This window comes from Onychostruthus taczanowskii, unplaced genomic scaffold (genome assembly GCF_017590055.1).
Source record: "Onychostruthus taczanowskii isolate IOZ18803 unplaced genomic scaffold, ASM1759005v1 scaffold38, whole genome shotgun sequence".
Classification (NCBI taxonomy): Eukaryota; Metazoa; Chordata; class Aves; order Passeriformes; family Passeridae; genus Onychostruthus; species Onychostruthus taczanowskii.
This window is the reverse complement of record NW_024501237.1, coordinates 3,949,180-3,969,873: the sequence shown is the minus strand read 5'-3', so window position 1 is coordinate 3,969,873 and position 20,694 is coordinate 3,949,180. Positions and strand designations below refer to the sequence as shown.

Genomic DNA, 20,694 nt, shown 5'->3' with positions numbered 1-20,694 from the left:
GGCAGTTTTGCACAAGATCCCAGTTTGGCATGGGAACCATTCCAGGGCTTGAAAATCACTCCTGGAGTGTGCAGCAAGCTCTCTGTTTGTCAGTGTATCAGCTGTACTAAACATCTTGGCAAAGCTGCAGTGCCTCTTATTGCCCAAAGGGATCGGTTAGGTGATGCACAGCATCTGGAATCTGTAGTTTTTAATTAACTTTATGATTATTTAGCATCATTATAGCATGTACAGGATTGTTGCATTGTGCTTGCCCTTAATCACATTGGCATGGCCATCAGTTCAAAGGCAGTTCACCAGACAAAAGAGTTTTGCAGTGAACACTGAGCAGCAAGGAAAAGCAGAAAACTGTGCTGTGGGTTTTCTCTTACAAATTTGGGGAAAGGCAATAGGCTTCTGTTTGTGGTTTGGTTTTTAATGTTTCTTTTACTCTTGAATTCTCTTCTGCCTGCAGCTGCCACGTGTGTGGGTTTGAGACAGAGTTGAATGTCCAGTTTGTCAGTCATATGTCCCTCCACGTGGATAAGGAGCAGTGGATGTTCTCCATTTGCTGCACGGCGTGCGATTTTGTCACTATGGAAGAGGCAGACATGAAGGCTCATGTCAACAGCAAGCACACAGGTGATGATCCCTGTCTCCCAGCTGCAGTGATCTCTGTCTTCCTTGCTTTTTAGGTGCAACCTTCACACTTCCCATTAGCACTCTGCTTTCACTGAAATGCTTGCTAATTAAGGCCTGATCTCTCAAAGTTGAAGTGAATTGGACTCCAGCCAGGCAAATAATCTGGTAGTGCAGATCAATTTTCAAGCTCAGAGAAATAAATGAAGGACTACTTAGCCCTTCTTCTTCCTATTGGCCTTATCCCCCAAATCCCCTCTCTTGCTGGAGTCAGTCAAATATTTCATTTGTTTTTCTGGTTTACTATTTCATCAAAATCCTGCTTTGACTTCAGCAATGCTAAGGTGACTTTGAGGGCTAATTGTGCATACCTGGCTCTAAGTCTGAAATAAACATTTTGTTGAGCTTTGCTCCTCACTGTGTTTGCCCCCGCAGTCCATCAGTGTGGAATTTCACGCTGATGTTTAGTTGACACTGTGATTCAGCAATACCATAAATGTACTTTATATTAAATAGCAGAACAAGTCGTGCTCGCTCCCTGGTCCTGCTCACTTAATAGCCAAGGATAAGAGCAATAGCAGTTTTCAAACAAGCTCCATATGCTTAGTCCAACTAATGAAGTCTGGCATAATTTAGGGAGAAGAAAATTGGAATCTTCTTAATTTATTTATTTTACAAGACCAGGCAGAAGCATTTTTGCTGCCACAAACTACTCAGAGTTGTATTTACAATACGGAACCCGACTGCATCCAGCACAACTTTTCCATCGCTAAATTGCTTTTCTTGTCCTACCAGGAATAAAATTGGGAAAACAGGAGGGATGAAGAAGAGGGGAGAGAAGAATACAATTGTTTGTGTTCACAGATACATAAGTTAAATGGAACTACAGAAATATGAACCACTGGAAAGCTCTCAAGGGGTTTTATGCCAGCATAGCTCTCAGCACTACTTCACTTCATAAAGAGTTCAAGTCAAATGAGAAACACCACCCATAGCTATGTGAAGAGCCTCAGAGCTCAAAAGTGAGCTGTGCTCGGCTGTATTCTCCTATTGTGGCTAAAAGATTGAAACTGCTACTTGTCTTTTGATGACAGGCAAAACCCCCTTGTTCTTCCTTCACCCTGCCCATGTGAGCCCCTCAGCTGGTGATTCAGCCAAATGTTCACACATATGGCAAACACAGGGTGAAAAATAGAATGGATTTTCTGGGTCACTTGACTCCAGTTCCTTATCCTGTGATGTTGCCAGGTCATAAAGGGACTGTTTGTGAGGATATGGCATATGCCTTCAAAGAAGTGTCATTGTTTTAAATGAACCATTTTGAGAGACAGGCAGCTGTAGACTTCTTGCATTAAAGATTAGGGACCTTTTTAAAACTTCCAGTGTGTGTCGTAGTGATAATCAGAGTACACATACATTGTTCTTGTCCAGAACTGCCCTCTGTCTGAAACAGCAGTCCTCCTTTTCCTCCCTCCACCTTTCATCCCTCCTTCCACAGTATTTATTCCCTTAGTACATTTCTGGAGAACAACATTCTGCCCTCTAAATGTACACTGAGCCTTTTCCTATATGGAACACAGTTTTTCTGCTGTACCAATCCCTCACTGCATGTGTTCTTGTTGGAACCCCTGTTCTGGACACATGCAATCACAGCTGTACATGCTGAAATGAAATAAGCAGTGGTGGCAGTACAAACCAGCAGCATCTACTGGGAATAGGTCACACAATAACATTCCGTGATCACATTTACCTTCCTTGAAGGCTCCCCAACACTGATTGCTCATATTCATCCCCTGTTCTGCTCCAATTCTGCTTTTGTTTTCCTTGACTGTTTCCAACCTAAGCACTTCTCATTTGTAGCAAAAATTCTTGTTACTGGCCCTTCAGGTCATAACCTTGTTCTCTGTGCTATTAAATTTCATTCCATTTGTATTACTCTTGTCCCCAAGGTCAGTGAATCTTTCTGTATGATATCCAGTCATCCTCCCTATTGGCAGCTCAGGTCATCAGATTTCATTAGTGCATTCCTACGTTTTTATCTTAAAGGTGCCACTCAGTTTAAAGTTAAGAACACAGGTGCTGGTGTTTGCAGAGGCCTTGGTCAGGGGATTGTATCACATGGAGAATTTTGAAGTTTTAGTGAAGTCTCCTTTCAACACAGCTCTCATTGAACCAGGACATGGGTGGGAGGGAATGATTTGCCTATCCTTGCCTTGTTGGCTCATGGCAGTTCTCATATGGGAACTCTCTCTCTCTTGTTCAGTTCTAGTGTGTGATAGGACTTGGGATTTTGACTTAAACATTTATTGCACACAAAAGGAAGCTCTGATGCTTTCTTTCTTGCTTCCATAAAGAAGCTCTATCTCTAGGTCCAGCCAAATAACATGCTTTTCAATTATCTTTGAAGGAGATCCTAATAAAAACATACAAATCTTGAGACCTCTGCAATGATTACTGAGGACACTCTTCAGTACAGTGAGGGAAATTATTCTCCTTTACCCTTCATCCCAGATTTACTCACTGGACCCACATAAATGGAAAGGTGGGGGAAGTTTAGCTTGGACCAGTAGGTACTTTTGGTTTCTACCTCTCAAACCTACAGAAATTCTGTTCCCTTTCTAAGTGACAAGCTTTTGAACTCAGTAATCAAAGTGTTTTCTTGGGTTTTTTTTCCAGTCCAGTAATGAGGTAGAATTGTATGTAGGTAGAAGAAGGTATGATCCCTTCCCTCTACCATCACAGAAATACTCAATTGCATGATAAACTGAGAGATGTACTGTGGTTAAACACTAATAAAAAGGAAGGAGGCTCAACAGTGTTTTTTTTAATCAGCTCAATTAATTTCAGACTTATTTTGAATTAACTCTGAATATAAGTACTTCCTGAAGTTTAAAACAGAATCATGGAGACTCCATCTAATCTGCTGAACTAGTTATTGTTCTTTGTGTTTCAGCTGAAGAGAGGAAGACACCCAGTGAGTCTAACAGTCCATCTTCATCTTCACTGTCAGCACTGAGCGACTCTGCCAACAGCAAAGAAGATGCAGATATAACCCCAAAGTCCAAGGGGTCAAACAACCTACTGGTCATTTCTGTAGTGCCTGGTAGTCAGACCTCAGTGAACACTGAAGAGAAGTCAGAGAAAGGTAAAAAGTTTGTTTAACAAATGCAAACTCTCACTCTCTATGCAGTCAATCTGGCCACAGTGTAAGGACTAAGTTCTGCTGTTCTATTTTTCAGGCTTTGAATGTGTTTTCTGTAACTTTGTCTGCAAAACAAAAAACATGTTTGAGCGTCACCTGCAAATCCACCTGATCACACGGATGTTCGAGTGTGACGTGTGCCACAAGTTCATGAAGACACCTGAGCAATTAGTGGAGCACAAGAAATGCCACACTGTCCCCACCGGTGGGCTCAAGTAAGGAAAGCAAGTACACAAACTTTTACTGTGTTAAGCACCTTAATACTGTGGGGATAGGACAAAAGGACAGTCAGAAAGTGTTGGTTAACTAATAATCCAGATTTGGGACTTCCTTGTATTTAGGTGACCCAAGGCCTGTCCTTCAGGCTTGCATCATTACAGCAGATTGGTAACCTAGCAGCAGAGGAGCTCTAGCAAACTGTGCTCCTTTCCCCATTCAAGTCAAAGAGGTGACAGTATGTGACGGGTCCTACAGAGAATGAGGCAGTACTGCAAAGAGCTTTGGGCAAAATAAGGGTTTTTTCCAAGGCATCAGAGCAAAAAGAAGCACCCAACACAGGCTCTATTCTGCACCTGGCTCAAAGAAACTAAATCCTGTGCAGCCTCTAGGTATGAAGTTACAGCCTTAAAGGTTATTGTATACTCAAATCCAAAGTCATTTCTCTCCAAGAATGAATAATTTGGATGCTTTCTGCTTTGTTTGCATGCCCCACAACAATCACTGTTGTATAAATTTACATGTAATGAGTAATACAGTCTTTTAAGATAAAAGCCCTTTGGTTTTGGCTGTGCTGGTACCCTTTGAGGTCTTTTGGTGCAGAGCAGTGTTTCTAGAGAATGAGCGTTCCCTTACGTCAAAGTCTGACCCCTGAGGGCAGGAGGGACTGCTGGGGCCACATGCTTGTCTCTGGTAGGCAGTGTGATGTTATGGAAGAGGCACATCCCTGGCCTCTGTCTGGTCCAGCTGCTGCAGGAAAAAAGGCTGGAAGCACTGGGAGCCCAGCTAGGGTTCAGCACAGGCTCCCAGCTTCTGCTGCTCTCGCTGAGCAGGCTGATGTTGCTGGTGCGCTGTGGCTGGGACACAAGGAGCGCACCACGTCCAACATTGCCACGTGCAGCTCCCTTGGTTTGTGCTGCAGCTTTGGAAAACTGGTCGTGTTTGCCAGGCAGCCTCTGGTCTCCAGCTCAGTAGTTCCACAGACTGGGATCTGTGGTCACTTGAGATGAGATGACTGAATGTGGAAAGAAGACCAGATTGAGAAACAAGCACTGTGTCAGAACGACGGGATGTCTGCCTTGGAATACAGACCAGTTGTCTAACGCACATTTGGTTTAAGCTGCATAAAATCTGTTCTGTTTACCAAGGAAAAACCATGACCATAATATGACTCAAGTCTTCCCGACAGAATGGGTGTCTCAGTCTATATTCCTGCCCAGTTCAAGTAATAATTAGGTACCTTGAAAGCTGCATCTAAGAAAAAGCTCTGATTTATTTTTTTTTAAGGCATCCAGAAGAGCCTGAAGAGATCTAAGTAAATTGTATTTTTCTGTCTCCTGTTTGCTGTGGGGGAAGAGAAAAAAAAATGGTTCTTCCAGCTCCAGGTCAAAATCTGAGATTCTGATCCAGAGAGCACCCAGCCCAGGAGAGGTATGTGTGCATTGACAGCCAAGTCCTCTGGTGAAAGAGATAATCACATTAGAAGCCTCAGTGACAGGCTCCCTCTCTGGATCAGAGTACTTGATGGGCATCAGGAAATGTGTCCAGGTGTTTTAGTATCTTTTTGTCCTCCTGTTATTACTCACTTTCCTCAAAAATCTCTTGATTAATTTGTAGATGAATATTATACCTGTATGTGCAACCAGATGTAGCAAGGAAAACACGCATAGGGAGAGAGAGGATCTCAGCTTAGAAATTACCCAAAATGCCAGAACACAATTAGCAGACCCGCTAAACAGTGAGTGCAGATGTGTGGCAGCTGGGGATGCTGGAACACAGTAGCCAGCTGCCTTAGTTGTGAGTTTTTATCCAGCCCTGCTCTCTGAGCTCACCAGTTCCATGTGGAAGGTGCATGCTTGGTGCTTGGTTCAGCACAGCAGAGACCCCTGGCAGGGAGCTGTCCCCACCAACTTTCTATCAGCAGCACCAAGCAACTGTTTTGGGTGTGTTTTGGGTTTGGTGGGTGGCCAGCCTTGTTCAGCATGCAGCTCAGGCTTCTTTCCAAACTTTCATGATTCCCTCCTCTACTCTTCTTGATCCCTCCTGGCTCAGGAACTGGGGTGAGGCCCTTTGCCATGTCCACCCAGGCCAGACACTCACTGCTGTGAGTAAGAAGAAGCCACATCCTGTTCCTACACAGGAGCAATTCCTGCCACGGCAGAGGCGGCTTTGGCAAACACTGCCAAGTGCACACCCCTTTCAGCATGGCTAGCTCATCTCCCAGAAATGGGAGTCCCTACAAATCATCCTAACAGCGTGGCTTTCAGCTGCTCCTAGCAGGATACCCAGCAAGCTTATTGTTCATGGTCACATAAAAGGGAATTCCTAAGCTTTTGCTGTACGTGTGGTATTACAAGTTTATTCCATCTTTACTTGAACAGCTGTTTTCATACTCATCTGTAAACACTCACTTTAAACCACTTCTTAATGGAAAAAATGGCCAAAGTGACTTCGTGCAAACACTAGGAATCGTTACACAAAGTACCTGTGCATCAGTCACCCACCCTGCACTCCCCGGCCTGCTTTGGGGGAAGACCCCATCAAGGTAAGCCAGAAGGTTAAAGGGATGCTCCTTCAGAGTGAATCAATGTTTTCCTAGGAATGCCATTAAATGGGCAAACCTCCCTTAAGTAGAGATGTGTCGAGGTGAACCAGATATTGGAAAGAGGCTTCACAGGGAGAACTGAGTGTCTTTTTCTCCTCCTTAGTAGGTCAGAAAGGGGCTGAGTGCCAGGGTTAAAGCAGGAAGGCAGGTCTGCCAGCTGAGTGACTCCTCTTTCCTTTGTCCCTGCCCTTCCTTGCTGTGTTGCCAGGTGCCCGTTCTGCATCTACTCCACGAACCGCCCCGCAGCCATGGAGTGCCACCTGAAGACTCACTACAAGATGGAGTACAAGTGTCGGATCTGCCAGACAGTGAAAGCCAACCAGCTGGAGCTGGAGATGCACATCCGAGAGCACCGCCTTGGCAACCATTACAAGTGTGACCAGTGTGGCTATCTGTCCAAGACGGCCAACAAGCTGATCGAGCACGTGCGTGTCCACACCGGCGAGCGCCCTTTTCACTGTGACCAGTGCAGCTACAGCTGCAAACGCAAAGACAATCTCAACTTGCACAAGAAACTGAAGCACGCTCCACGCCAGACCTTCAGCTGTGACGAGTGCCTGTTCAAGACTACCCACCCTTTTGTCTTCAGCCGCCACGTGAAGAAGCACCAGAACGGGGACTGCTCTGAAGAGGAGAAGAAGGGCCAGTATTCAACTTCCAAGGAAGCCAGTCCGCTCCTACCAGTGATCAGCTCCAGGAACCTTCTGTCACCCCTCTCAGTTATGTCTGCCTCCCAGGCCCTGCAAACAGTAGCTATGTCAGCTGCACATGGCAGCGGGGCAGAGCCAAACTTGGCAGTGAAAGCCTTGGCCATCAACGGCACTTCCCTGTGCTTCGATAAATACTGGAACTCAGAGTTTGCCCACCTTATTCCTTTAACAATGTTTTTCCCCAAAAACCACTACGATCTCACATTCCATCCACCCAGACCTCAGACTGCACCGGGAGGTGCCTCTTCACCTAAACACTCCTTCCTTGCCTACCTTGGACTAACAGAAAGGGCAGAAACTGTCTGAGGGCAGTTGCATTCTGTACCAAAAATCCCCCGACAAACCCAGCAGGTTATACATTGCTGCAAACGTAGCCCCAGAGGTAACGAACACTTGTACTATATCATTAGTAAGGTTTAGCAAATGGCTCTGTGTGTATACTTATTGCATTGACATGAAAGCTGCTTTATTAAATCTCCAAGAGGTGACCTACTGCATACTTCTACCTTCAGAGGCATGTTCCCAGTACTCTTTATCTAAGAAACAATTTTGTCTTGTTAAGCTGAAAAAAAAAAAGAGTGTCCTTATTGGCAATCAGCACTTGTAAGATGACATATTGATGCATTTTATTTTTGGGCTTTGTGTGCGTGCGGGTGCGTGGAAGAGAGGCTGCCTGTAGTGTGCCACAACATTGCTTTTGCACATCCCTTGGATTGGCTTCTTTAATCATCCTTCTTTTCCCCTTTCCACACACTGGCTCCCTGCCTTCCCCCTGCCTCGTCCTGAACTGTGGAGCTGTTCAGGAGCAATGTTCGGGGCGGGGCAGGGGGAGAACTGGTGTGTTATTTCAGTGCTGTTTGCAGCTTCCTTTAGTTGTTTGATGCCTTGTATTCAGTCGTCAAGGTTTGAGGATTTGGGGTAGAACTGGTGAGGAAAAAAAGTTGCTTTCAGCACTGCAGGATGAGAGCATGACAATGAAAAGAGTGTGGATGTCCACACACTTGCAGTGTGTGCAGCCTACACACCCACCAGCTCTTACACAGGTGTGACAAACACCTGCCTCTGGGCCACAGCATACATCTTTTTGTTTTAAAAGGGCATATAAATATTAGATATATATACTGTATTATGCAGTGGTTACCTTTTACTTTGCAGGAACAACTTGTATAACTAGAATTCTATGGTGGAAAAAAAAAATCCAACAAGGGGATTTAAAAAAGGGTATGGATAAATTCTGGGTATAAATACTCAGACTAAAAAAAAAGGCAGTTTTGCACAGTGCTTTAGTCTTGCACTAGTTTGTTTCTCACTTGCAAAAAAAAAAAAAAAAGAAAAAAAACAAATTTTGGGCTGAAGTTAATAAGACTGTTTATTTGAAAAGGTACCAGTAACTTCTTTGAAATATGAAGCTATAAAAAGATGCTTTTGGAACCATAAAGTTCTCTTTTATACCCTCAGTATTTCAATTGTATTTGCAAATTTGACAGTCCTCTCGCTCCCCTCCATATCATCAGTAATACTTTATTCCTTTCTGGTGATGGCAGATAGAGTGTGTCCTGCTAGGAAGCTGACTTTGTACTTATTTAATGCTCTTACTTGTGGTCATTAAAATGACATGTTATATGTAGCACTTTATTGCAGGAAGAAGCAAATGCAGATTGGTTGTATAACCTTTGTTAATCTCAAAATGCCAAGAGTGATCTTAATGCAAGAGAAGCTAACTGATTGTTAATTGATTTCTGTTCCTTAGACAAAGTAATATGTGGGAAGAAAGACTGGGATTAAAAGCACTCTGTTTTACAATTGGAAGTATGAAATGTGAAGCCTTTCAAAATGGTCATGTGATGTACAGGAATGCCTTCATACTGAATTATTGTTTTCCGTGGTGTCTCTTGGGTTTGGATCTGGCTGTCTTTTACAGCTATTAGAAGTGTCTGACCTAGCTTTTGCCACAGTCCCCTCCCTGTCCCTTGGCCAAGCCACTGTAGGAGGTGCCCTGAGTCACATCTTTCATGCTATCTACCCACCCTCGTGCTGTCCTGAAGGAACTTCCTCTACAGGTTGTTGTGGGATGGGGGGATCCAACCACCCCAGCAGGAAAGCAACCACCCGGTTCAGGAAGGCATTTCTTGTCCACAAGGGCTCTTAGCCATAGGGACAAGTAGAAATGTAACTCAATCTTCATTAGTTCTTAAATGAAGCTTGTGTAGAAGGACTTTCTGGATGCAAAACTTGCATCACTTTAACCTGTTTGCAAGATTCCTACATTTGTTTTGTACTGAGATGGCCAAACATTCTCCACGGTCATGACCAAATTCTTCTTGTACGTGGAGGACATCCGAATCCGTGCGCTCCTCTTACTGGAAGCTAGTTACAAGGGGGAAATATCCAAAATCATAGCAGGTTATCATTTGGCATTATTAATTACAGGACAGAGAAGTCTCACCATTTGTTTACATTCCAGCAGACAGTTTTGGTTCTGATGAGCACTTGGCAGGTCTGTCTATGCAGTGAAGAGAACCCATCTGCTCCAAACCTCTGTAAACAACTTACCTAACTCAGGGCCCTGCTCAGCATGCTTTACTCCACCAGAGCTCCTGCTCACACCCCCCTGGGAGCACAGGCAAAATAGAAAATACTGTGTTGGGAAGTACTCAGAGCATAAAATAGTTACTGCCTTGACAGCATGAAATCTGCAACCTGTATCCAGCAGCTCTACCAGTTCTGTAAAACACGCTCCACGCGCGCATCTCTGACCACGCCACAGGAAACCAAACACTCCCAAATCCAAAAGCTTGTTTTTCACACCAGCTACAGGTAAGGTACAGCTGTCCAGGAGGAAGAAGAAGGAGGAATGTTACCATAGTAGGCCACTGTATCTAAACCAAATGGCAGTTTAAATGGGGCTGGAACTTCCAAGAATGAGCTGCCCGCATGCGACCACCACGTGTTTTGACCATGTTCCACTGCACCAGTATCTGACCTGGCAATGTTTAGTGTACCTGGGAAATTTGTTTAGCACTTTGGAAAGGATAAATTCATCCTTTCTGGCAAGTTATAGAAGTTTTCTCTGTAAGGAAAAGTGTGTTAGGAGGTTTTTATTTTTTTAAGAAAAAAAAAATACCCTATTTATCAGAGCTCTTGCATATTAAAATAATTTGTTTGCAGTTCAAGACTAAAGACAGGAATGTTCTCCAGAGGTTCCCCCTACTGATTAATGACCAACAGTTCTGATAAATTCCCCCCACCATAAAGGTAATTTCATACTGGTTTTCACTATGCATTCTTTAATGAAAGCTGGCGTGATTTTCCATTCAGTAATTCAGTTAAAGTTCTCAGCACTTTTTTCTTTCTTCTTTTTTTTTTTTTTTTTACTTGTTGTATTATGTTCAAATATCATTCTGTCAAGGTTTGTGTACATTAATAAAAATTTGTATTGTATAAAGCTTTTTGCATTATAAGGCTGTACAGGGTCATTTTGACAGTAACTGGTATATTTCTTTGCATCTTATGTTGCATTGCCAATTTCTAGTGTATCCAGTTTGGAAGTACAATATACTCTAATTAAAAAGGTTGGCTACATTATGGTTTCTTTTGGTTTTCCTTCCTCTCTTTTTTTCCACCTTAAATATATTTAGAGTTGATTTGGAGGGAGGAGTAAAGGATTCTCCTACAAGACAAGAAGATGTCTTCACTTTTTTTCTTCTTATCAATGATATTAATATTCAATTTTGAAATTGAAAAGGAAAGCTCTGTCTCTCACTCCTGATGACAAAATACAGCAAATAGTCCAAGGACAGCTCCAGGACTTCACTCTGTGGGCTCTGTGCTTGTAGCAACCTTCCAGGTCAGTTCTGCAAGGGGGATAATTCCTCTTCTGCACACTCTACTCAGTCGTGCATTTCAAACAAATCAGATCCTTAAGCAGTAGTTTGGTGGACTTGCTCTTGCTTGGAAATAAACCAAATGAAGTCAAGGAAATTTCCTTTAGATGAGCTAAGCAGTGAATGAAAGAACACGGTGCACTACAACATTGTCATGAAAATAATTTCTTTTTAATTGTAAAAATATTGTCTACTCATTTTGTCAGCATTTTAGAAAAACCTGGTTTTTTAACCAGAGATTATTGGAACAACTAAAATGCACAGAGGACACTAAAGAAAGAAACCCTAAGAGCAGACAAATTTCCAAGAAGCAAAGGTACTACTGACTCCACTGAACAAGAAAAGATACTCAACATCCTAAAAAGAACTTAGACTACTTAAACACTAGCCAAGGAAAGAAAATAATCTGGGTTTTCATTAGATTAGAATTATCCTCAGATATATTCATGTTACCATTAATACATGTGGACTGCCTTTTTCCTGCACTTAGGGCAGTGTTAATGTCTACTCAACTGAAAAAACTTCTTACAGTTATTTCTACTCTCCTGAGGTTTGAATACCGAATTTCAGGGCCTTTATCAGTACCTTGTACATGTTGCTGGGTGATGGAATTCACTGCTCCTCTTCTGCTGCTGACTCCTTAGCTGAAAGAAAAGCTTTGACACAGAGCTGGTAAGTCATGGTGTCTCTCAACAAGAGGTGGTGTCTCTCTCTCTCTTCCTGCCCACACTGTATCTGCAATGGAAAACATACAGCAAGACTCTGTGGAGTTTTTGCACTAGACATAAATAGTTATCCTAGCAATTAAAAGGCAATCAGTCATGCAAACCATGCCCAGAGCAGCTGTGGATGCCCCATCCCTGTAAATGTTCAAGGCCAGCCTGGAGGGGACTCTGAGCAATCTGGTCCAGCAGAAGGTGTCCCATGGCAGGAGGGTTGGAGCTGGATGACTTTAAGGTCCCTTCCAGTGCAAACCATTCTGTGATTCTATTTAATTGTTTAAATAAGTTCTAAATCACTAAAACCAGACTGAAGAATTGCTTAAAATAAGGTGAGAGGGGCCTGAATTATCTTACTGAATTATCCTGACTGCCAGTCTCAACCAAAACATAAACTGCCTGCAACCAGCCCCTGTGGCTTTAGTCTGACAGAAACCCCTGTGTTCAGCCAAACAGGGGTGTTAGTGTGACGTGCTGAGATGTGGTAAGGAGCCCCTGCCCTTTGCAGCAGGAGGCTGTAACAGCCTTGTAGACCTGCATGATTTTAATCAATTAACTCAAATTTCCCTAGCCTGTATTTTCTTATAATATTCCAATATTCATGTCTGATTACAGAAAACAGCTCCAGTTGTGTACCAACTCTTTCAGGAAAATAAGAAGTGCCCTGTTTTCATTCTGAATCTATGTACATTTTTAATCTCTGTTTTAAAAAAATAAGCTTAAAATTGCCATTTTTTCATAGTTGTTATTTCTTACAATCCTACACATGCCATAGTCATCATGAACCTAGCAGAACAAGGCTTTAAGAGAGAATTTGTGGGAGGGGAAAAAAAAAGCCAAACCAAACTAAAACAACAAACCTACAATTTTCTGTAACTCTTCACTGTTGAGAGGGCTTCTCTACAGTGGAGGGGATGGCATCATTTATGCAGAGCCATGTTTTAAGATCCTTGTTGTGTTAAAAATACATCAGTTATGCTCCTAACAGACAGACATCTGCATTATATCATCCACCATCTTATCTGCTGCTAATTGGCCTCCTTGTTGACAAGTCTTAGCAGCAAGGTTAAGTGCTGGCTGTAAAAGCAATGTAGCCTCTTGCCCGAGGGGTCAGAGCTCAGGCAGACTGTGCTGGAGCCTGCACGGCCTCTTTCCCTGCTATATATTTTCTGGGAGCTAATAAAACACCAGGGCAATCACTCCTGCCTGGAGTCTGCCAGCCACCACGGTGTCTGTGGAGCTGCAGCAAATGGAACATCATCTCCCCAGTGCAGAGCACTTAAGGAGTCTGCAAAGGAAAAAGGGATCTTCTCTTGCACCAAAGTTTTAAAAACTCCCTGAGATGCAATTAAAAAATCCCTGAACTAACAGCTAACCTTGAACATGGGGCAGCTGATGCCTCAGTGTCCAGCACAGCCCTTGGAAAAGGGATGGGGCCGCAACTTGACTGAATTCACAGGTCCCATTTGAACCAAACACTGGGATTTTACCTGGGTGCCGGGCTCCTGGCAGAGCTCTTGGGAATATATCCTAGAAAGCCATCCAGGTGGGTGCCACGGAATACAGCAGGAATGCAGCTGTTGGGCTTCCACGTGGGCACAACACCTGCCTTTGACCAACCTGGCAGGGGCTTGATTTACATATATGACAGGGAAAGGGAAAGGGAAAGGGAAAGGGAAAGGGAAAGGGAAAGGGAAAGGGAGGAAACTTAGGGCTGGAACTAAGCAGTAGCAGGGGTAAGGGAACAGAGTGACTGGAAATAACTCATTAAGTTAAAATAAAGAAAAAGAAGGCATCACTCCCAAAAATCCCAATAATTGTACAGGAGAAGAGCAGAGCATCACATGATAGTATGGCACTATTTTTGCAGGCTGTGGCAGCCTGTTTCCCTGTTTAAAATGGGGAAAGGCTTTCCCTCCTTGGTTTTGCTTTGTTTTGGTTTTCTTTGCAATTGTTTCATTTCCTGCCACCTTAATCGTTATTAAAATCAACATATGGCACAACTCTAAAAAAGCCCCATTTTTTTCCAATTTAGGCTATAGTTAATTTTAAAAAACCTTCAAGTTTTTGTAGTAGAAGTTCCTCTTCTGTTTGCATTGAGTTCTGCTCTACTTTACTTTTCAGACCTCTATTTTCTATCACATACCTTTCTTTTTCCAGCACTTCTCAGACAGCATTTCACTGGAAGTGTAAACTTTGGATTGTTACTCTTCTGGCAATGTGCCTGTTTAAATAAAAAAGAGAAAAATGTTCTCTCACTGAGCCCTTAGACCTTCATGCCAATGTTTGCAGCACAGCCTAAAGTGACCAACCCAAAAATAGGCCTTGCTTCCTGGCTGGTCAATGAAGCATCAAATACTTCCTTGATTCTTTCCCTGCCATTTAAGCCCGGAATGTTCATTCACACATCAGGCCGAAGAATTTGCTTTTAGGAGATTTACCAGGAAGCCAGCTGGGAGGGTCAAAGCCCTAACTAAGGTGCTCACACATGGGTGAGTAGGACTTTGGAGTCATAGATGCTAGACTGCATCAGTGAACAGGAGCAGGTTTCTGTCAGTTTGCTCTCACTGCCTCAAGTTGCCACCAGTTACCACATGAGCCTGGGCTCATGTGCTCATGAGACTAGGACCAGCAAAACAAATTAAGACAAACTGAACTATCCACGTCTGGTATTCCTCGACTGCAGGGATTAACACTTCCCTGGCATCCAGACTCCGAGTACATAGTGTGCAGCTGCATTCCAGCAGAGTTAGAAGCAGTGCTTGTTTTAACAATAAAAATCACTGGATCTTTCTTTCCTGAAACAGAGCAAAACATTTTAAATGGGACGGGAATGTAAGTAAAGATAAATAGTTGCAGGAAAGCTCCTTCCATCAGCAGGATTCTGAAGCAATATGAATACATTGGTGGCTGTCACTCATGCCAGTGACACTTTCTAAATGTACCAGAATAGCTCTATTCACAGGTGTTACCAGAGCAATGCCCACTTGCACTCTGAATATTTAGTAAGCAAGCATTAAGACTTCATGTTTTTATACTTAGCTCCCTATTTTTAATGGGACTGCATACCCAGAACTTAATGAAAATATCTAAATATAATGTCAGTGGGATTAAAAATATGCACTGCATCTTTTAAGTTGACATTTCAATCAAAAATAAATAAGATCCATTTATATGGTGATACTGTGATAAGATTGCATCAGTCAAGTTTCATTCCTACTCAAAGTGACAGATTTCTCTAAGTCAGAGCCAGGAAATTCAGTCCTCCAGCAACTCCAACCAGGAAAATATAACTGAGGGTGAAATTAAGTACTTCACAAAAATTAGGGTATCATGTTTCAAGGATAAATGTATTTCACAGAATCCTATAATCATTAAGGTAGCAAAAGACTTCCAAGGCCCTCATTTTGTTATTAATGAATTTATTAAGACACTTTTTTATTATTGTTCACAGGGAAGGCCAGATTGAGTTGCAGCTAGGCTTTCACCTTTCTAATTTTCTCTCTACATGACTTAATGACATCCTTTTACTTTTCCTGAGTTGTGTCTGCCTCTCTTCTAAAGGTCAGAAATTATTTTTCTTCCCTGAGTTCACCAAAAGCTCTTTATTCAGCCAGGCCAGTCTTCTTCCCCATCTTCACACTGTTACTATCCTGTGGCTAGTCTATTAAAACTAATAACTGCACTCAACTTTTCTATTTGCCATTCAGCCCAAGTCACATGAGTGTTGTCATTAGTTGTTTCTGTCACCTAATCAATAGATCGTCAAGATCCAGGCCCTTATTTGGTGGTAGAGACTTCAAGAATCCTCCACATTAGGCCCTCTCACATTTAGAGAGCCAAAAGAAAATGCATGGGGTATGCTTTTGCACTGTTCAGAAAATCTGTTTCCCATTTAACTTTTTCAGTTTCTTGGGCTAGTCTAAGAGAGGAACTGAGACAACTCAATAGTAGCAACCAGATATAAATAAAAAGATCACCCAAAACTGTCAGTGGCAGCCAAGAGGCCAGGACTCTGAAATGTCTAGTGGGAATGTCTCCTAACCCACCAGAAGCTCACATGGTTCAAAGCTTGCTCTTGGCACTGCCAAGTGACTTCCAAATGACCAGGGACTACCTCCTCCCGTGTCATCTGCCAGTTCATGACAGGCCAAAACTCAGAAGAAATCCCTCAGCTCTGCAGCTCTTTCTAGAAACCTCAAAAAGCCAGGCTACTTACCTCTGACTCCTCTGAGACCTGCTGTCTGTTCGTATGTTGACATTGAATTCACTGTGCAAGCACTGAAAGCCAGAGAACTTGCACCCCAGCAGAAGTGCACAGACCTGCTCTCCTCTTGCTCTGCTCTTGCAGCGGGCAGACTGCTTGTTGTAACAAGTTGCAGTCTCACAGCAAACTCAAACCAATGATCTTGCTTCCAACGTAAGACTGCCACATCCCTCACTCATCTCATCACCAGCTTTATGAAAGGGACTTTCTGAAGACTCTTTTCCTGTAAACAAAAAAGGAAAAAGCACTTACCCAAGAACATAATTCATATTGTCAGTCAAATGTCAAGTGAAATCTGACATCTTACACCATTCCAAGGATGCAATCAGCTTGAATTCTGACAGTACCCTTGTTTACCCTTTCCCTCCTTGCTATAAAGAGGACAGCCAGCAAAGAAAGCTACCCTCAAGGAAAGATACCCTCCCACCTCTTTTAAAGATCTTTGGAAGGTCTCCCAGCAAGGTGAGAGAATACAGGGAAACCTTCCAGCCACAGACAGAGGCTGCTGCTAAGTGCAGGGGAAAGGTCTCACCCTCTTTGACTCCAGAAAGCAATCTGGAACACCGGGCAGAGGCAAGAGAAGACAGCAGCCTGTCCTCACACCATCCATCTGCCCAGCCCTGTAGATCCTGGGCGGTTCTTGGCAATTAGCACAGTTGCTCTTGCTAATGGACAATCAAGCATGTGCCCAAGCCCATCCAGTCTTCAGCTCATCATAGGGAGGACCTGAGACTGGCAATAAAACTCTCTGGGAATGGAGAGGCAGGAGTTCCAGACTCTAATCCAAGACCTCTTGGAGGGTCCTGAAACCAACCCTTTCTCACCAGCCAGCTCAATGTGGCTGTGCCCTGACAGGGCCTGCAGGTTGTTTTGGACGTGAGAGCAGTCAGAAAACAGATTAATGCAGCTTAACTAGGAAATGGGTAATGCACCCTCCATGTCTCATAGGCTGGCCATGAATACAAGCAATTGGGGTTTTCTTCCTTAATTTATAAGGCATGGGAGTTAACCTTGAGGTACTTCAGTTCAAAATGTGGTTCTTTTTTCCTGATAATGATGAAACACAACACTGTAATTCAAACCCACATCCTGAAAAGGTGAACAGCAGCCAGCCACACCAAGTGCTCAGGGCACCTGCTGCCAATGATCTACTCTCTCTCCCTAGAACAAATAATGTCAGAAGATGAACACCTTCCTTGAGTAATTCCCCTTCCTCATCCCCTGCCTGCACATCTTGGTTTGCCTGTGCTCATATCACCACATACACGTTCAACTATTCAGGATCTCTTTAATTCATAACATGAATTAACATAATTAGACTAAATACCATCGTGCAGTGACTTTTTTAACACATCAGAAAGAGTATTTTCATTTTTTTGCAGGAAAAAACTGTAGACAACTCACGTCAGCAGCCAGATTAAAACAAACCAGTCTTTCTGAACAAAAGGTGCTCTTTCTAGAGAGTTGGGGTCATTCATTATCTCGATTTAATGAACTGCAGATTCCTCAGCTTTTGGGAAATACAATTTGACAGTTTGTAGAGGAAGATTGATTTTATGTATACACATCTACAAATAAATGCTCCATACTGTGGCATCAGCCAGTCAGATGCATGATATGACTTCAGCATCTCTTGAAGAGAAACAGCCTGGATTTTGAGCAAGGGACTATAGAGTGGATAATTTTCTAACTCCAGATGAAAAATGCATTTTCCCTCATCTAACAGTGGTGAAGAGGGCTGCACCTGTGAGGAGCCCCTGCCAGCACTGCCCTATCAGGCAGAAAGGGGTCTGTCACAAACAACACAACTCACAAGACAGAGATGCAAAGATACGGAGTGGAAAGAAATGAAAGAGAAGTGCTTTGCAAAAGTGAGACTTTGCCCTTAGTAATTAAAGGTAGCATGGATTTCACCCCAGCTCTAGCAGCTTTCAATCTACAGGTAATGTAGAAAAAATGAGAAATAAGGAAAAGGAGAACAAGACACAATACAATTTATTGTGTGAATTATGCAATACACCTTTATAAGAATATAAAAGTATGAGCAGAAGGAAGCTTTGACAAATGGTTAGTTTTAGCAAGGCCATGCCACATAAACAAAAGAAAAGGAAAAAAAAAAAATGAAAAAAAAAGAAAAAAAAAAAAGGGTGTTTGTGAGATGATCCAAGTGGATTTTAATCCACTAATTGGGCTACAGAAAACAGGTTTCCTGACTAAGAGAATGCCTTGAACTACTTAACCACAAACAGGCCTCTTCAAAAAAGTTATGCCCTTAAAGCTATTTACACAACAGTTGTGACTCCTAACTTTCCCAGCCCTGCTTCTTCTCCAGCAACAAAACATTTTACAGCCTCAGTAGCTCTTGCCCGTTACAAAGCAATGCAGGAAACCTTGCCAAAGAATCAGAAATGCAGAACCCTGAAGGAAATGAGACCTGAGACAATTGATTTAGGACTCTGCTCACCATTTTTTCCCCCTGGTTCCAAGTATCCCAATGCACTTCCAAACGACCATGGAGCAGTTTGACACATTGAGGAGGGGGGAAAAAAAAGATAGTAACAAGTGGTTGTTCTTTTTACCTCAGCTGTAAATCATTGCACAACACCCAGGACACAGCATCAATTCCAAACAAGTGCAGGCAGATATACAACATGCTGCTTGCCCTGATCAAGCCACAGAGCAGCACAAAAAAATAAGGCTCTCTAGCAAGACATAAAAATACTCAAATCCATTGTAAGCAGGAGTTCAGTTTTAAGGAGGTCTAAACTCTCCTAACTCCAGAAAAAACACACCACCATCTAGACAGAGTAAGCCCACCCACAGTCCCAAACAGAATTCCTCCATCCTAGCAGATGCAAATTTCAGCTGGTAATGTGAGGATTTTTAAGCAGCAGTGGGGTGCAAGAAGGCTAAAGACTGGGAAAAAACATATTTAAATTAGCTAAAACACAATCTTTGATAAGGGCAACATGATAGTTATATCCTGGTGAGTTTTTAGGGAGAATTAAAGAGGCTCTGAAGAAGCACAACTGTCCCCATGAGAACCATCCAGGAATTTTATGGTGGGCAATCTAATCACCAGTGCCATGATTGCTTTGCTCTAAGTCCAGCCAATCCAGATGGGCCACAAAAATCTATGGCTTGTTCCACATCATGCTTGGTGCTTTAATCCTCTATGTTTTGACAGGTTTGTACAGGGAAAGTTGAGGACGGACAGCAACTCCCCAAGCTCCTGGAAAGGATTCACACTGTGAAGAACCACGAAAGCATTTGATGCCAGAAAATACAAACCACACAGACTCTGGACCTCCCTTTCTGCCATAAGAGCTGAAGCATGCTCCAGACCAGGAGCATGAACTGAGACACTCTAGAGAGATAATTTGTCTCTTTCTTCATAGGATGTTTTACTGGGTTATCTCTCAAGTTCCCTAGTAGGGAAGGCAGATGTAGTCAAGGCTGAAATTATGTATCCTTTAGCATTTGCTGTGAATCATTTGGCTTCAATCACAAGAAGAGTTTTTTTGTCTCTCCCAGAAAGTGTACTGGTTTTCCTGTGTGGCGCTGCTTGACTACATCTGGCTGACTTCATCATCTGCAAGAATGAAAGTAGGATGCCCAATCAAGTACCAAACATCACTCAAAACCACTGACATTTACAATTCAATCTCTGATCAACCAGTTTCAGTTGTGAAAACTCAATTGTAGTTCAAAAACACCAAACCAAAACACGCACAGGGGAAAAAAAAGTCAACCAAACTTCAAAAACTCTGAATCCACCAGAAGATAGTTTAAGAGATGAATTATTAAAACAAGAACAAAACAAAACACACCACAATTCAGCACAAACAACACCCTCGATAAAGGCAGGGAACATTGACACTGCTTTTTCAAAGCAGTGACTATTATGGCCGGTACCTCTAAGAATGAAACAGAGCAAGCTCTCCAGTTCTTTGACCTCCAGCAGGTCATGTTCACAAGTCAGTGACCTTAAGAGCCAAGCTGGCATTCCCAATGCCCACAACAATAGATCCAATTACTTCAACCAACAAGCATTAAAAGGCACATGCAGCACATAAAGCTCACATTGCTCTGTTAATTCAAATACATGGATCTACAGACATGAAGAGGAGAGAACAGCACCTTTGCCATCTCTGGATGCTACACATGCTCTGCTCAACTTTCCTTACACATTTTGGCTTCCACATTTCTTTCCCTGGTGTTTCCCTGTTTGAAGACTCTTCACCCAAATTCAAACCATAAATGAGAATGAATAAATTGATTCAATACCTATTTTCTTTATCATTCTTTCCACCATTATTCACTGCAATTCCTCAGACTTGTCTAAGGCAAAATACCATTTTGTTCTTCTTTCAATTGCAGATGCATAGATCCAGGTGCTTGGTGAAAAAATGAACTTGTTTCCTACATAATACTCTTGAATTTGCTGAATAACGTAGCAGGTCAAATAACTCA

At 42.7% G+C, this 20,694-nt stretch overlaps 1 protein-coding gene across 3 annotated transcripts in view; it reads left to right on the top strand.

Annotated features, from left to right (window-relative positions):
* Window positions 1-10,925, top strand: part of ZNF827 (zinc finger protein 827) — a 99,529-nt gene extending 88,604 nt beyond the window's left edge. Inside the window, exons 11-15 of one of the 3 annotated variants that reach the window (XR_005953230.1) lie at window positions 455-621; window positions 3,572-3,763; window positions 3,858-4,035; window positions 5,324-5,467; window positions 6,418-6,542. Coding sequence is in view for 2 of the 3 variants with exons in the window: in XM_041412130.1 (XP_041268064.1) it covers window positions 455-621; window positions 3,572-3,763; window positions 3,858-4,035; window positions 6,850-7,657 (1,345 nt within the window). In the remaining variant the exon portion in view is untranslated. Of the gene's footprint in view, window positions 1-454; window positions 622-3,571; window positions 3,764-3,857; window positions 4,036-5,323; window positions 5,468-6,417; window positions 6,543-6,849 lie in introns of those variants that run through there. The other 2 variants (XM_041412130.1, XM_041412131.1) reach the window with 2 other exon arrangements.
* The last annotated feature ends 9,769 nt before the right edge of the window (window positions 10,926-20,694 follow it).